This window comes from Phalaenopsis equestris, unplaced genomic scaffold, assembly GCF_001263595.1.
Source record: "Phalaenopsis equestris unplaced genomic scaffold, ASM126359v1 Scaffold001236, whole genome shotgun sequence".
In the NCBI taxonomy this organism is placed as follows: domain Eukaryota; kingdom Viridiplantae; phylum Streptophyta; class Magnoliopsida; order Asparagales; family Orchidaceae; genus Phalaenopsis; species Phalaenopsis equestris.
In genome coordinates, this window is record NW_018165675.1 from 319,602 (window position 1) to 337,783 (window position 18,182).

The following is an 18,182-nucleotide window of genomic DNA, read 5'->3' on the forward strand; positions in this document are numbered from 1 at the left end:
TCCTTCAGCCGGGTCATCTAGACCCGGTTCAGACTCGCGACTCCAAATGAGAAACTTAACGGTTTCTCAGCCAAAATCAATGGTTTAAATCACAAAAAAAGCTTAGAAACTTAATTTCAACATGATTTCCAGTTTTATTTTGGATCAACAACGTCAAAAATCTAATGCCCCAAAATCAAAACATTTTCACAAAAACGGGCAATAAGAACGAACATTAACCTTAATATCTCAACCAAGATTTAAGCATAGAGTGAAACATAGTAAGTAAGGCAGAGGTTAATCAATGCTCTGATACCAAATGTAAAATATTCTCTATACCATATTCGATTTACAAAATTAATTTTTAAATCGATTAGCGGAAACGAGATAGGATCATACATACCTCCAGCCATAACTTAAACGAACAGAGTCGACACTCATAATCGATGTTTAATGCGACCAAACCATCTAAGACGACTATCTCTAATCTTATCTGCCACTGGAGCCACACAAAACCTACCACCGATTTATTCATTTCACATTTTGTTTCCAAGTTTCAAGTCACTCGTCCTAAATTAAAGATTAAATGCTAAAATTATAAAATAAGAAAAAATTTCTAAGAAAATTTATAAATTATTTTTAAACAAACATCTCAATAAAACTTCTAAATAAAATTAATATGAGTTTGTTCTAATTAAAAATTTGAAAGTTTTTTTTACCTTTTTAAAATAACTTTTAAAACTTCCTTATTTTCTATTAAAGTTAAGAAAATTTAAATAAAAGTAAAAAAAAGGGCGATTATTCGCCCACTGTTTGGGCTACTTAGGTGGAGGGACTTGTTCTCGCTACCGGTTAGATTAAGAGCCCGTTTGGGGCTGCTTATAAATGCGGCAGCGTTTTCAAAATGTCGACTAAACGTTTGATTCACACGAAAGGGTGTATTATCTACATGGTACACAATTCCTATGTATTAACATGTTTAACACTTAAAATTTATTATTGGTCTTTATAACACCTTGCTGACATAAATCTCAGCATGAAAGGGTGTATTATACCTTTAAAAGTTAACAATATGAATATTTTTTATATAATATTAAAGGTTTGAATGTTTTATGCATGTATTGAAAATTTAGATATTAAATATATAACTATATAAAATTTAAGTATTATGTATGTAAATGACAAAAAATTTAAAAATTCAATTATTTTTAGAAATTGAGATTAAAAATTAATAAAAAAAAATTTACATACACATCAACTAATTCTTATGTATTTACATGACCAATACAAAAATGTTACTTTTTATTTGCAGTCATCTTGTGTATTAAAAATTGTACCTCAATTTCTGAAAGTTAAAATAGTGATATTTTGACGTGATATAGAAGTTTGTTGTGGTATAAATATAAAAAATAAAATTTATATATTAAATATGCAAAATACATGTGAACCCACCATGATTTCCTAACAAGTTCCCAGAAATAAATAAAAAATAAAATAAAGATTACCTATATATCATCTAATTCTTATTTATTTATATATCTAATATTCAAACTTCAAATTATTCGAGGATCGCCCTCACTACCAACAAAGTGGTCAGATGGGGATTCAAACTAGTGAACTGAGGGGATTTGCGACCTTCAAAGATACTGCTTACCAACAGTCCACGACTGGAGGTACACACACAGACAGACAGACAGACAGACAGACAGACAAAATATACTGAGAGAGATTCGAACCAATAGTCCACGTGCTCCGACCTGTCAGTTGGCTTCTGCTAATCAATTGTAAGTATCATCTGGTTGGGGTTCGAATCTCTCTCACTTGCTATGATGACTGTATAGAGGGTGGTACTCGAGTATTTAGATACATTAGGGGTGGTTGGGGCCTAATCTAATAGCCTCTGACCATTTCTTTTAAACCAGGCATAGAAAGATGTATGTTAATTTTTTAAAAGCAAATTAGTGATATTCTTGGCATGGTATGAAAGATTTAATTAATGTAAATACGTACTATTTGGTAGGTGTTCATGTAAAGGCCCAAAACTTTGACAAACTCGCTTCTTGCAAGGCTGAGCAAAATTTCATCTTTTTCTCTTCCAATTCTCCGTTTTCCTCTCTTACCAGGCGATCATCACAACAGTGATCAGCGTGAGGTGTATTACATCTCTTCCAAACCTTATTCTGACATGCGAGATTCAGGGCTTTGGTTTTTCGGATTCATCAACCTGCATCAAAGGCTCTTGAACAATCCCACTTTACAGGATCGAGAATGTTTCAGAAATCACTTGCCAATCCTTTCATCTCGCCGATTCCTGTCTTCTCTTCCAAACCCAGAAGCGCAAGCTTCTCTAATCGGTCGCTGGTAGTTCTATCGCATTCCGTTGATACCTCAGAGACGGTGGAAACGAGCTCCAGCATGCCGCCTTCCACGCTTTTCGATTCCGCCGCTCTTTCATCGGGTAAGGCCTCGATGTATCCGGGAGGGATGGGGGTGCATACTGGTAGAGATCTAAGTGTGAAGAAGCCGGGATGGCTCCGTCAGAGGGCGCCACAGGGGGAGAAGTTTTCCAAGTTGCAGGAGTCGCTTTCTGAGTTAAAGCTAAATACAGTGTGCGTGGAGGCTCAATGCCCTAATATTGGGGAGGTAAGCATTGAATGATGGTGATGTTTAGCTTATATCAAAAACGGCTGTTTTGATGCGTAATTGACATACAAAATTGTGGTATGAAAAAATGACGTGTTCATGTTGGGGGATTATGGCTTCGTAATGTCGGGCAGTCATAGTAAAGGAAGGTGCTATGTATCCATTCTCCCTCTCTCTCAAGTTTTTTTCTTTTTTTCATGTATCTAGCTCCTTTTTCCTCTTAGTTTAACTGTTGGATGTGTTTTCTCTCATTTCTTTCTCTTAGCTTCTAGCCTTTCAATTTTAATTTGATGAATAAATTTTCTTTTCTGTTAAATTTTCATTGATATGCGAGATACTGCATTTACCAGTAAGACACAATGGAGAAGATGTATTCATGTAGCCGACCCCACTTAGTGGAATAAAGGCTTGTGGTTTTTGTTGTTGTATGCGAGATACTGCATTTAAAATGTCTTAATTGTCTTAGTTTGGAAGAAAATGGGATGGTTGGCAAGAAGGTTTGGCTGCTTCTATGATGCATGCAAGAAAGCTTGCAATTTTGCTGTTTGTTAAACTTTGTTTCTTTTGAATGTTATTCTATGGACCAGGTTGTGGGTTCTCAGATGTTTAGTTGGCTGTTGGTATGAAAGTTGTAGGTTAACTTCGTGGAGTCATTTCATGGGGTTTATACTTGTGGTGATCCTTTTAATTTGGTTATCTTGCTATATATTTGCATCTGCTTTCTCAAAGTTTATAGTTAAAACTGCAGTATATATGTAATGTATATTTTTTCCATGCTTTTAGGCCTTTTAAACTCATAAATAAACACATTTTTATTTTATTTATCTTCTTCAGTGCTGGAATGGCGGTGGAGGGGCAGGAGGAGAAGGAGATGGTATTGCAACTGCAACCATCATGCTTCTAGGGGATACTTGTACTCGTGGCTGTAGATTTTGTGCTGTAAAAACAAGCAGAAATCCTGCTCCTCCAGATCCCATGGAACCTCAGAATACCGCCAAGGCAATTGCGAGCTGGGGGTATGCTCTTCAACCTTTTGTTGACCTTTGTAAACTAGTTAGGGAAGATTAAAGTACTGGTTATCAAAGACCTCTTGCTCAGCGGGTATGCTTCTTTGTTTCCAGACAGAGGCCCTAGCTTTGAGTCTTGTCCGTGCAATTCTAAATAACTAAATATTTACTAGTTTCATGTGTGGAATCAATCGATAGGATTCCCTGTGCATTTATTCTTTATAATTGGCCTCATGCCTACTTGCATACAACCAGCCTTGTGTCTATTTTCAATTAATCAAATATTTTTGATAAATTTATTTTCGTTACATATGTGAATTTTTTTCTAATATGCTATAAGTTCCAACATACAATTTTGGTATGTAATCCTTTTTAACTAATTTAATTCCTAACATCCATTCAAGCCTACTGTAACCTAAAAATTATCATATGTTGAGTTTCTGTTTTGTGCGTTTTGAAATTATAAGACAAACACATCACTTAAACCTTAGTTCTCGAAATACATTTGAAAATTAGTAAGTATTTCACTTCTCTTACTTGATTGATGTATATTTTAAAATATCTTTTTTAGATAATTTTTCATTTTAGTAAATTATGTTCATGGAAAGATTCATTAAGGATGACTGGAATGAGTGGAGATGATTCCAGTTGGTTTAGAAAACGATGGTGATGTTGATGTTGTTGTTATTGTTGTTGATGATGATGATGGTGTTTTATCCATAAATGCATTGGAAAGGAAAAAATATACCACAAGTAAGCTCTAATGTCCTATTTTGGTAGCCACTAAGAGAAATAAAATATCCCATTATTTTCTATCCTATTCCTAACAAATAGTATCGAGAAAAGGTTGATAATGTGCTATCAAGACAACACTACTACTGCGTTAGTTATTATCAGTTTTCATATCAAATTGAAATAGAATATTAGTCTATTGATGCAGCCTTAACTTAAGTCCAAGTCCACTTGCACTCTGGAGCCTTACGCAAGTGCATGTATCGCTTTTGTAATATGAGACTTTTGAGTATAGGTTATCAAACCCACAGGGAACGAGGTTTTTAAGTCCAAGTCCACTTGCACTCTGGAGCCTTACGCAAGTGTATGTATCGCTTTTGTAATATGAGACTTTTGAGTCTAGGTTATCAAACCCACAGGGAACGAGGTGTTTAAGTTTTATGAAAATTTCTAGCCTACTAAATTTGTTCTTAGCTTGAAAGTAAATTAGTTTAAAGTTATGCTAACTAGTCCTACTGAATTACAAACTACTCTCAAAGGTTTATTCCTACTAAAATTTTACTAAATAGATTTGGATTGGTGACAATCAAGTGGTAAAATTGCCCTCCTCCCTTATAATGATTTAAGTGTAGTGAAAGAAATGAAAAATTAGAAATTATAAATGAGGCTAGTGATAAATAGAAGCAACTCTCTTCTTTACCCTCTCTCGAGTGCATAAAGAAGTTTGTTTAAACTTGTTTTAATTCCTTAAACCCCAATTTGAACCCATCAAAGATTATATCCTTAACATCTGCATATCCCTATAGTGTACTTTGCACCCTATAGTTCAACATGACTAATCCAGTTGTTCTTCCATAGCTCTATCGAGTCATTATGGGTCAAAACACATTTTAACTAATCATTTGGCCAAAATGAAAAGTAAATGAAGATTTGAAGGTTACTCATCACATTAAAGATTTAAAAACAATTTTAAAAGCATTCCTTCAACCCTACACTACCTACTTAATCGCCACAAGGGAAAGGTAAAAAGTTTACTCAGAAAGCATTGAGAAAACACGACAAAACATTTTTGAAAACAAGTAAATCCACTGTAAAATTCTGTTTACAGAAAATACAAATACATGAGTGCACAATACTTAGCTTTTCCACTCCTTACAATGCTTTGATAATGCTCCTCCAAGGATTTCCTGCTCCCTTGCCGCTAATCTGAACTCTTCTTACAATTCAACTCAAATTCCTCGCCAATCACTCAAGTAATTCTACCCTATATTCTTCTACAGCAAAAGACTGACCAAAGACTGAGAAGATGACTCTTTCTCCTTCACCAAAGACTCTTTTATCGGGGTGAATAACCCCCAACATCGTGTGGAATAACTGTTGAAAAATGTCCAGGCAGTTGCTGGTGCCTAGGAGCCAGGCTCTATGTCTACAGTTTTTCATATGGGCGCATAGGCGCCAAAAATACTGTTGCCAAGGTGCTGGGGGTAGTGGCGCCTTGGTGCCCACAAGCACTAGCCTCTCGGGTTCCTAGCATGGGACTGGCGCCTAGGCGCCCAAAAATCCTGGCGTCAAGGCGTTGGTCTCCTGTGTCCTCCATAGCTCCAAGTCATCTTCATTTTGCTCCATTTCTTTCCCACTTTGCTTCACTCCTAATACCCTCCATGAAAAACATAAAATATCTTTCTTTAAAGTGCAATTACATCCATAAACATATGCAAAACATAAAGATAATTTAACATTTTTTGCTACACATCATCTAGTAATTGTGATTTAAATGTAAGACAATATATTCTCTAATATTTAAAATTTTTAACTAGTTGTAATGGATATTTTGCTCTATTGTTCTATATTTTTGGCAGCGTGGACTATGTTGTATTGACAAGTGTTGATCGAGATGACTTATCTGATGGTGGAAGTGGTCACTTTGCAGAGACAGTCAAGGCTTTGAAGGTTTATATGCTGATGTAAATAATAAATCAGTTTATTTGGTAGAACCTTTAGAGGAATTTATGAATTGATTTTCTGCTCTTGTAGCTGTTGCTTATTCTGTTTTATAACAAGGTTAATTATTTCTTTGTGACTAGTATTGCAAAAATTATCGTGAGGTATTTTTTGTGGTGCAGAATCTCAAACCTGAAATACTTGTTGAGTGTCTAACCTCTGATTTCGGTGGTGATCTAGAAGCTGTGTTCAAACTTGTCCATTCTGGGCTGGACGTCTTTGCTCATAACATTGAAACTGTGAAACGCCTTCAAAGAATTGTCCGAGATCCTCGAGCAAGGTGAGCCAAATATTAAACTATATTTGTATTTTAATAAGCTTCTCATTTTTCTTCTTCAGAGATTTGCAGAAGTAATTCTCAATTTCATCATTTCGCTTTATGTACATATAGCCTGCAGCAAGTTTGCATCATTGAAGGGGATTTCATGAATTCTCAATATGCTTTTGAAACAATTATTCTAGGGGTTGGTTGCAAGTATTTAAAATCTAGAAGAATTTTAAATGTGAAGTAAATACCATTTTTTTGGAATTTAATGGTTTTTTCATGTGTCTGTTTTAGAAATAGTTAACATTAATTTAAAAAAAAAAAAAACATTGCATGCTTTGGGATGGATGCATGATGGAGGTCATGGTGGTGACTATCGCAAACGGTATTGTGGCATCATGACAGTGAGGGTGACATCACTAGTTTGGGATGGTGATGCAAGCTGTTTGGGGGTTTTGTCAGTTTTAAGCATCGTTGGTGCTGGTGTGAGTGAGGTTGCATATGAAGGCTTGAGCGAGCATGGTGGAGTTGTGGTAAGCATTGCCTATCATAGAGGTCACTTGCAAGTGTCGAGTTGCGATGAACGTTACTAATATAGAGAAGTGGTGTTGTGCTGGGCAAAGGCATTGTAGGGAAGTCGCACGAGTGGTTTGTTGTGCGATGTATTTGAAATTTTTATGAATGGGGAAAATTCTAAATACACTGAAAATAAGCTAAGAATTTCAAAATGCCTCACAAATTACTAGGTGTTTGTTTTCCTAAACCAAATATTTGAAATTTCAGAACCGTTGCATTTGGTTTACTCTACACTCCTAATACTTAAACCAAATAATCCATCAGGAAAACGTTATAAAAGTCCTTCAAAATTAATAAATTTGATTTAGTTTTGCCCAACATTAAATGATAAAACTTTTTTATTGTAGATGCATTGCTATTTTAATCAATCTTAACATTGCTAGCTTCTAGAACCATGCACCTAAAATAAGCGCCAAAGTAATACTTTTAAAAACCAAAATGTTGAATCAACACCACCATCACTCATGGAAGTGGAACACTCATCTAAGATCCATATTGAAACATGTGAATTGGGGTAATCTTTGTTTTAAATATTCCAATGGCTTTTTATTCCTGTATAAGTTGCCTTTGTGTCTTTGGAATACTTGGGAGGTGATTTGGAGGATATATGAATAGTGGCGGAGAGGTTAAGGTAGGCCAAGTAAGGTGAACCTCTTTTTGGCCGAGGGCACCATGCAAGTTTTATAGATTTAGAGTTTGATCAAGGGTGACCTCTTTCCATTAAAACATGCGGAAACAGTGAGAATGTTATTTTAGATTAGTTGTGGAGTTTATTGTAAATTTTTCAGTGGGATTATTGTTGAGATCTGATAGAAATAACAAGGCTAGTTCATTTATGACCAATTGGCAGATTTTGAATGTAGATTATTTCACTTAATTTATCTTATTTATTGCTTAAAACACTTGCAAAGAATTTGGGAATGATTGAAATGCTGATATGGAGTTCTTACAAAATTTTCAATTTGTTTTGCTTGGCGAACTTTGGGCCAAATCAAAACTTGATCTGAGCTACTTTGTTCGGTTGGGGGTATGCTTGACAATCTTTTATTTTTTTATTGGAGAGGAGCTGGAATGAGTTTTTAAGATTGATAGAGGATGAACTAGAGAGGGAGAGAATAGAAATTCACATAAAAATTAAAAGTCAACTAGTAAAAAATGTTCTCACCAAATAACAATGCTCTTGGCCGCCAAGCCTAAGAGGAAGAAGGCGAAGGCAAACACGTAAATTTCATTTAAAATCACCCTAACAATTTCTTATAGCCAAAAAAAAAAAAAAAATAAATCAATCTTTACCATCCACAACATTTCTCACTTAAAAATTCCTAACAATTTCTTATAGCCAAAAAAAAAAAAAAAATCAATCTTTACCATCCACAACATTTTTCACTTAAAAATTTAAAAATTCCTATGAATTGTAGTGCTTATTTAAACTTAGAAGGTGATTTGGTGGTTACTTGCTTGTGCAAAGGCTTGCTTTTTCTTTTGAATTGTGGGCTGATGTATTAATTTTGCTGGCTTTGTACTTTCCTTGGCCATCATTCTATTGGAAATAATAATTACAAGCTTTCCTTTGACTTCTCAGATAATTTAGTGTCAAAATATGAAGCTTGATTTGCTCATTCTCTCTCGACCTTATATGAAATCTCTTAACATCTTCTTTTTGAATAATATGATATGATGCTAAACTTATGTGCATTTGAAGGTGTCAAATTCTTTGAAGACTCCTACATGATTTATAATATTAACTATAGCCAAAGGAAATTATAAAATGGCACATGAACACTTAGCATAACTTGTCTTCATAAACAACACATTAAACTTAAAAAACAAGATAGCTCACATAATGTTTTTAACCTTAACCATTAATTCTTTTCTATGAACCTTATGATATGCTTATGATGCACAACATAAAACTCCTCATTAGAAAGAACTTTTATTTTTTATTTTTTATGGAGGTATTGTAGCATGGGCATTTTGTAGGTTATGTAGTCTCTACTAGTGCATGTAGACCTTCAAATGGAGACACTTGTGCTATATGTGGAGCTTAATTGCAGGTGATCAGCTGTTTATTCAAGCAAGAATCTCCTTTTCTGGGCGCCCTTGTGCTTGGATGCAGCACCTAGGCACTGCAATGGGGCTCACAAACAGTCCAATATGGATGCTCTAATGCTCCAACTGGGTGTCCCTGTGTCAGAGTGGCACCCCCTTTTCCATTCAAACTCATTTTCAGCTTCAGAAACCAAGCCTCCGACAATCTAGCTCCTAGGAGGGCGCAACCCTGCTCGACACATGTTTGGAATCCGAGCGCTTGACAAACCAATTCTCGGGGGTGCGCCAGGCACTAGTAACCATTTTTTGAGCCGTTTAGGTTTAAATTTTGATTTCACTGCTAGAATGTACAGTTGGATTTCAAGATTTCTCTTGTGCAAATGAGAGCAAGGATTGCCCTTGAGCTTCAAAAGTGTAGAGAGCCTTAAGTGTGGTGTAATTTATACTATCATCGTTATTTTTCAGAGTGGATTTCTTGTTATGGTGTGGCTCCGTGATTTTTTTCTCGCTTTTGAGTTTTACCACGTTAAGTCTTAATTTTCTTGTATTTTTCTGTGATTTCTCACTTTGCGCGCTTATGTTCTAAGTTTTGCTTCGGATCTTTCAAATCAATGTTTCTCATTTCCTCATAAGTTTCTTAACAAGTAGTATCCAATGGAATTTTTTGAAGATATTTGGTTTGAGTATGAACAATAGCCGACAAAGCGTGGTACAAGATGAAGAAATTCAACAGTTTGAAATTTTCTTCCTGGAAAATACAAATTAAAGATTTTTTTTATTAAAATAGATTGTATTTGCCATTCGAAGGAATCACCAATAAGTCGGAATTGACAACTCTAGAATAATAAGAAGTTTTTGATCGAACAACACTAGATTTGATCCATCTTTCACTTTTCTCATTTGTTACTTTAAACGTTGTGAATGCAAAAACCATAATTTTGATCCATCTTTCACTTTTCTCATTTGTTACTTTTAACATTGTGATCTCATGATTGCACTAACAAGAATGTATGAGAAACCTTCATCTTAAAATAAAGTTTTTCTGTTGAAAAAATTATTCAATTTGAAGACGATGGATGGTAGTTCAGTGGCTTAGTACTTCCATAACTTTAGCATTGTGACTAATCATTTTAACTCTGTTGGCATCAATTTGATGATGAGGTCAGAGCACTATTACTTTTATCTTCATTGCCAGACAACTGGTATGAACTAATCTCTGTGGTGAGTAATTCTTCAAGTAATATGAAGTTACACTTTGATGACATTGTATGGTTAGTGCTGAATGAATTTCACAAGAAGGCAAGTGGTGAAATTTCAAATTCTGCTTTGAAGGTTAAAAACAAAGGAATAAATCTGGATAGAAACATAGACATAGAAAGATTCAAGTCTAGTAGAGGAAAGTTCAGGTCAGAGAGAAGACAAATATGAATGCTAGATATGTGGGAAGAAATGTCACTTTAAGAAGTACTACAAAGCTTCTAAGATGCTTTGGTGGAGGTTCAGATAGAAAGCTCTCTGCCAATATGTCTTCATAAATGAAATCCAAGGGGACTCCTGTATTTTGTTCTTAGATGGTACTGACTCATGGATAGTGGATTCAGTTGCTTCTTTTCATGTTTGCCCCAACGAAGACATGTTTAAAAATTACATTCAATATGATTTACAAAAAGTGTTTTTGAAAGACAACAAGGCCTATAATATTGTTGGAAATGGTGATGTTGATACCAGGGTGTCAAATGAACCAATCTGGAAGCTCAATGAAGTTATTTAGATTCTAAGTTTGAAGATAAATTTGATTTCTATAAATCAGCTTGTAAGGTGAAGATATATGACTACTTTTATAGGCGATTCATGAAAGGTGACCAAAGAAGCAATAGTGATGGCTTGGGGCAATATTGACGGCATCCTTTATTTGATCAATGATTTGTCTGAATTCATTAGTGTTGTTGGAATAAAAGGTGATGCAGGTCTATGACACCTTATGCTTGACCATATGGGAGAAATGTATGAAGTCCATACTTTCTAAAAATAAATTTCTGGTTTAAAATCTATAAATCTGTATTTTTGTGAAGATCGTGTTTATGATAACCAAAGGAATGTTACTTTTTCTAAAAGTGGGTCAAAGTTGAAGCCCAAGAAGTTGGAGTTAGTACATTCTGATCGCGGTTCTATTTCAGTTCAGTCTATTGGAGGTTTTTCAATATTTGTCACTTTTATTGATGATCGCACAAAAAATGTATCGGCGTACTGCTTGAAACATAAATTTGATGTATTTGAGTGTTTAAGAATGTGAAAAATCATGATTGAGAATGAGAAGCTTGAGTTGAAGTGTCTGTCTCAGATCAGATAATGACAATAAGTATTATGATTAGAGTTTCATGAGTTATTGTGCTTCAAGAGAAATTAGACATGAGTTCACTGTTCTAAGGACACTACAATAAAATGGTGTTGCTCAGCGCATGAATAGAAGCATCACAGAGAGTGCTAGAAGTATGATGTAGCATGCATACTTGCTAAAACAGTTGTTGGCAGAAACAATGAACAATGAGGTTTATTTGATAGATCGTAATCCGTCAGTGCTTTTGAATGAATGCTTACCTAAAGAAGCATGGAGCGACAAGGAGGTCACCTGCAAGTATTTGTTAGTTCATCATATGTTCATGTTAATGCAGGATTTAGAAGTAATTTTGATTCAAAATTTATCAATTGTACTTTCATTGGTCTATAATAATCATAAATTTATTAGGAGCAGGGATATCATTTTCAATGAAATGAAGATATATAATGACAAAAATAAACTCATGATTGTCCATTAGTTACTTGGGAGGAGCCTTCTAAATATGTTGTGATAGAAGATAATGATGATAAGGAAGATAAAAAAAATGAGATGTTTTCAATCTGATGAAGCATATGAAGTTCCTCACACCTGTTACAAAAGTTAGAATGTCTAGTAGAATCACACGATTGACATAGAGGTATTCACCTTCTTTGTACTATCTATTACTAATTGATAGTGGTGAACCACATCGAGAATGAAATACATCCGGAGCACCATTTGAAACCCTTGGATAAAACCCTCGAAGGAAAAAAGAGACGCCGACGACTGACTTGAAACAAAAACACAAAAAATTAAACCCTAAAATAATAGAAACAAATATATATATATATCCCAAGACAAATCGATTTGATCTAGCTTTGGGGCGCACAATTAACTTCCTACATTAGTCACCTGAGATTGAGAGTGTTTGAACCTCATATGTCGAAGCTTCTGATTCCTCATAGTACGGAATTAGGTCAGACCCTTTGAAGGTAGTAAAAATGCTGTAATCTCTCGGAGTTGGAGGCTCTTTGACTGTGCTTCTAGCAGTACTCAGATCCCACTATCAGATGCATTTTCCCCCCAAAACACTTGAGGAGGGTTCTCAAATTGCAAGTAACCATCGCTGCTTGTCTAACCATCTGAGGGTACCTTGTTAAACTGAATTGTAACTCCGTTCCAAGTGTACTATGCAAACTCCTTTTGGCGCAATGTTCGTCATCTCTATCTGAAGTGAAGACAAAGTGAACTCTCCTCTAATGGTGGCGGCTATGTCGGTAAGTTGTCGATCAGGATATCCTGAAACTATCTTTGTAGTGGCTATTTGGTGTATGATACCTGCTTTTTTATCTCTTCTCTGATGGAAAGAACGCCTATATCCTCAGACTCTGTGGAGTGTCAGAGAACTATGCATTTTTCATCCATTATGAATGAGTCGGTGTTATTGAACTTATCATATTTAGTTATGCGTTCAAAATGCCACAGTTTCCCTAATCGAATTTGGAAAATATCTACGGCGGAGAACTATGCATTTTTCATCCATTATGAATGAGTCAGTGTTATTGAACTTATCATATTTAGTTATGCGATCAAAATGCCACAGTTTCCCTAATCGAATGTGGAAAATATCTACGGCACAACATCACATTGCACCTGATTCTATTGCTAGTCCTTAATAGAAAACTCCACGAGGCAGCTCCTGTCAATGCTAACCATGTTCTCCTTCTTCAACCAAGTCAGAGAATATGGCTGGAAATGTCTCTGAGTAGTAAGACTCAACGTATCTACCATCTGTGTACTCGTCGCATTCTTATTACACCTCTATCAATGATAAGGCCGCACACATTTTCCTTCACAGTACAACGGGCATAAAAGATGTGGCGAAGCCACTTCTGCTCTCTCGTAGCCTCAGTCTGAGGGGCACATCAAACCACAAGCATTTCGCTCTTATCAGTTAGAAGTTGGTACTTCGACACATCCTCATTATATCCTGTCTTTTGTACCACTATCCACTTCTTCAATTACTTCATGCTCAGTGAAAAAAAATAACTCGAGTAGTACGACGGTCGGAAGCGATTTGCCCAAACCCATGACCCACGACATTTGAAACACTTCATTGCAGGCACTGTACTTTGTATACTTCTCCTCCCGGGCTTTTCTCACTCTGATAAGCTCTTATCTTTCTAGATAGTTTTCATAACTTCCTCGGGTGTGCTCTTGCTAATACCTTCAACTGTGCGTGGTTGTTTGAATATATATGGGTGTTTGCTCTGTTGTTGTTGTTTCTCCACCATCAGTACCATGGTCTGAACATCACCCAATGACAAACATGATTGTGGTTGGACAACATTCCCGATGGAGGGCTTTAGGCATCCCAACTATATGGTTGTAGCATGCTCCTTTGGCTCTGTCTACTCACATTTTAACATAGGTTGTTCAAATCCTATTGTGAACTCCTCCACTGTCAATTCCGTGTGTCGCAGGTGTTGGAACTTCAAGAACGTATTCTGATGGTAGTTTGGGGGTATGTACTTTTTCTGCATCTTCTTCTTTATCTTCTCCCAAATATTTATCTTGTTTCTCTCTGTCTCTCTCACTTCATATTCTCCTACCACAAAGAGACACTTTTCTTTAGCTATATGGCAACAAGCTTCACTCTCCTTTCAGCTAACACCACATTGTGTTCAAAAATCTTTTCGACAATCTGCAACCATTCAATGTAGTTGTCCAAATTCATTCGCCTCTCAAAATTTGATAAGTTTACCTTTACTCCCATTTCTCTCTATTCGCCGTAGTTGTCCAAATTCATTCGCCTCTCAAAATTTGACCTTTACTCCCATTTCTCTCTATTCGCTAAAAGTCACTTCTTCTCTCAGCCTCCTTTGATATCTCGAATCATTGTGGCATATCCTCTTCTTCACTGGAATCATTCCTATAGTTTCGTGGTTTTATCCCCCTTCGACTATTGTTGTCATGATCAAAGGTGATCTCTTCACGAGCCATTTCCTCATTTTTCATCTAGCCTTTGTTGAAGTCGGTGAATTTCTCGCTGCACCTCATCCATAGTAAGTTCTTGATCAACTTATGACTCTTATCTCCTAGGTGGCATGGCTAGGGCTTTGATTTGGAGGGGTGAAAGGGATGTATAGGGGTGGTTTTGAGTGGGAAAAAAATTTTTTTTGGCCTGATTTTGGTTATCTTTAAATAAGACTAGGATTAGGCTAGCTCTGATACCAAATAATAATGAAGTTAACCAAACACCGATGTTAAATAAGTTTTATTACCTGAAATTTAAATAGAAAGTTACTATAAAACAAACAAAAATATGAAATTGCAGCAAATACAACAAATGACACAAAACAAACGTGGATCCAGGGTGGAGGGGTGTCGGTTAGGTGGGTTGGAAGGTGGAGTAATAAATATGTTGTTTGGGGTTGGGACAATAAATATGGAGGGGAGCAGGTAAAGTAAGGCGACAACCGATGACTGTAGTGGGGCGACAGTAGGGTTGGAGGGTGGGGAGCTACAGAAAAACAACAAATCCTTATATTCTGGGTGGTGGCGGTAAGAGAGGGTGATGGGGTGCGATGCGGGAAGGATAGAGGAAGGACAAACACCATCTCAATAACGAGATACAACTGAAGCACAACTCGGAACCCTTATATACAACTCTTGAAGGGAGAAGGAGATGCCAACGGCTGTTCCGAAACCAACCCACGAAAAAATTGAACCCTAAACCAACATGAACAAATGTATATATATTATTTTATGCGTGAACTTATTAGTATATTTGATATGACATTAATTCTTTATGAGTTTGAGTTAATTTTAAACTTGTCTCCCTCTACAAACAAATTTGAAGGGTGGATGAATCTTCCTTTAAGCTTTTTAGTGGTAGGTTTTCCGTTTAAATATTTTTAGATTTTTATAATTAGATTTTTTTTTAATTTTGGGATAGACTCCTCAAGTTGAATTTTATTTTAATACAACTACCATCAGGGAGATATTTGAAATTATTATATTGTAGTTTAATTGCTTGGGCATGCAAAATAATATTAATCTTGTCAACTCCATTCTTTTTATGGAGGAGAAATAGGTTGAGCCAATGAAGACTCAATTTTGTCAATTTCGGTTCTTATAGTAGGAGGGCCAGACCAAACAGAGTGAGACTTACGGTCTTTTCCTATAAACAAGGTGACTCACTTCAGAGCATGTAATATATATTGAAATTTATTAATTTTAAAAATGAGATTATTTAAAATACAAAATATTTGCACGCCTATTGTAGTGAACGTGATTATATTTTATTTATTTATTTATTTATTTTTGGACTAGCGTAAATGCCTAAGTTCAAGCATTTAAGATAAGCAGTAGGGCACATACAGGTTAATTTGGATTCTCTGTGCTAGGTATAATTTAAACGAAAAATGCTATTTTTAGCTAGCTTGCACATTTTCCAGAGCAAAATAGGTTTAAGTTTAAGCAGACATTTAGCCCACACAAGATCCTCATATGCTTATATTTAGTGAATTAAGATGAGCGACGGAGAATATGCTGCTATTTAATTCATTAGTGTGAAGGTTTTTCAAGGTGTAATATTCAAAATATAATTTTTTAACAAGCCCATGCAACATACTCATACGCCTAATTTCAAGCATTTAGAAGCAAGTTAGAGCACATGCGGGTTTTCGGCTTTGATAGCGTGCACATATTTAAATGCACTTGCACAATAGACTTGCATAAACTTTAGTTCATTTGCAAGGCGGTTATGCACATTAGAACACAAATAATGTGCAACCCTAAAACATCAATATTTGTGCTTTCTTCATTCCAATGTATCCGAGCTTGGAATAGCATCAAGAAACACAAATCTAAGGATTTTTTCAACTTTGGCAATTCACATGAACAATTTAACATTGAGAGCAGTGCACCTTATTTATTAAGGGACTTGCGTTATGCCCGCTTGTTTAGCGGGTGCAAATCTGATGGCATTTTAGGTACAAATTTGAAATAAATTTGTTTATATTAAATTATATTCCGATTTAGATTAGGTTAGATGTTATTTCTAGTTTTTGGCTTTACTTGGGTGAAAAAACTCATTCTTATATGATTTATCACATTCAAGCGGGCCTCACGTGGCATCTTTTTTCATCTATAAATAAAAGTCTAGCTTCAGTTCATTTCATTCTGTTTTGAGTTCAGTTCATTGTGTGCTCTGGAGTTTCTGAATATAGGAAGATTACTTATATACTTCAGTGAAGTTCTAATTCTCCTGCAAGTTAATTAAATTTTCTTTTAAGATTTATTTATTTTTTAAAATTTATTTACTTTGTTATTTTCTTAGTTTTGTGTTTAATCGTGTTTTTTAAAATTTCAATTAAACTTAACCTAGATTCTGCTTAAGCTCTTTGTAAGTCCTATTTTAAATTTCTATCAGTTCATAATCCATTAGCCTCATGTCATCATCCCTGCTTGAGGGCTGCAACGAGAGAGCTGGGTTTGCTCACCGCGCTATGAGCTGTGTAAACATCACAATTTGATCTTCATCCTCTACCACATTACAAAAAGCATGTATATATTATTTGCATAAGAATTTGCAAATTACTTCACTGTAATGTGAAAAATGCGTATATGTATTTAATTATGAATTGCTAATTGCATCGCGAGTGTCACATATGAGTTTCGCCTCACCACACTATAAAAAACATGTATAGGATTCCACTAGTCATGCAAAATACACTGCAATCATAATTTCAGGAGTTTGGGTTTGCAAATATTATACTTTAGCATGAGGCGAGATGATGAATTTGGTAAACCTTCATGAATTTCAAGGCAATATATTTCTCTCTCTTTTTTTTTCTGTTTTATATTTATATACGTAGGCATGCATATATACATACATTTTATGAAATATTTGACTCAAACTTCTCAACTAAACAACCATAACAACAAATTTAATCCCAGCATAACATTAAACTCATGTCTTCTCTGTTTTACTTTGAATCCGAGAATTGACTGTTTGTATGGCAAATTTTGAGGAGCAGGATTCTATAAGAACATCCAAGCAACAACTATAAATTCTACTCAATTTTAACCTGCTTGCTCTCTTAAGCAAAACAGTAAAAATGACAACTCTAAATTTTGCCAAACTTCAAATACTATTACCTGCTTTAAACAGAAAAACCAAGAATGACAAGTATGAACTCTTTCTACAGATTCTTAATTGCCATTTTCCTTCATTTTACCATAATCTTCTTGAAGAGAGGGAGATCTGCCTGTGTCGATGTGGTGCTGGAGTTCAACTGGGAGGTGAATGGGGTGTTGTGTGTTGAGCTAAGCAAGGAGCAGTGGGTGAGGGAGTAATGTCGCTAGAGATTGGGTTGCTTGCATGATGGTGTGGTTGCATGCTGCATGCGGCGAGAGTTGTCGCGGTTCCAGAGGTTTGCAGGTGGCACATGAGGATGTGTGGGTATGCTGCTGTTAAGAGAGAGCTGGTAGCTGAGTTTTGTGTGTGAAAAAATGAGGGTAGGGAGGTGAGAGTGATGCCTGCTAGCTTTGTGAGCCGGTTGCAGCTGCGTGGAGCAGGGAATTTGTGAAGGCATGTGGTGGGGGG

The 18,182-nt window shown here is 35.7% G+C and overlaps 1 protein-coding gene across 1 annotated transcript in view; it reads left to right on the plus strand.

The window, feature by feature from the left end:
- Window positions 1-2,013: 2,013 nt before the first annotated feature.
- Window positions 2,014-18,182, plus strand: part of LOC110033608 (lipoyl synthase 1, chloroplastic) — a 29,072-nt gene continuing 12,903 nt past the window's right edge. Inside the window, exons 1-5 of the mRNA XM_020737645.1 lie at window positions 2,014-2,131; window positions 2,240-2,622; window positions 3,457-3,638; window positions 6,221-6,311; window positions 6,485-6,642. Coding sequence (XP_020593304.1) covers window positions 2,248-2,622; window positions 3,457-3,638; window positions 6,221-6,311; window positions 6,485-6,642 — 806 coding nt within the window. The 5' untranslated portion in view covers window positions 2,014-2,131; window positions 2,240-2,247. The remainder of the gene's footprint in view (window positions 2,132-2,239; window positions 2,623-3,456; window positions 3,639-6,220; window positions 6,312-6,484; window positions 6,643-18,182) is intronic.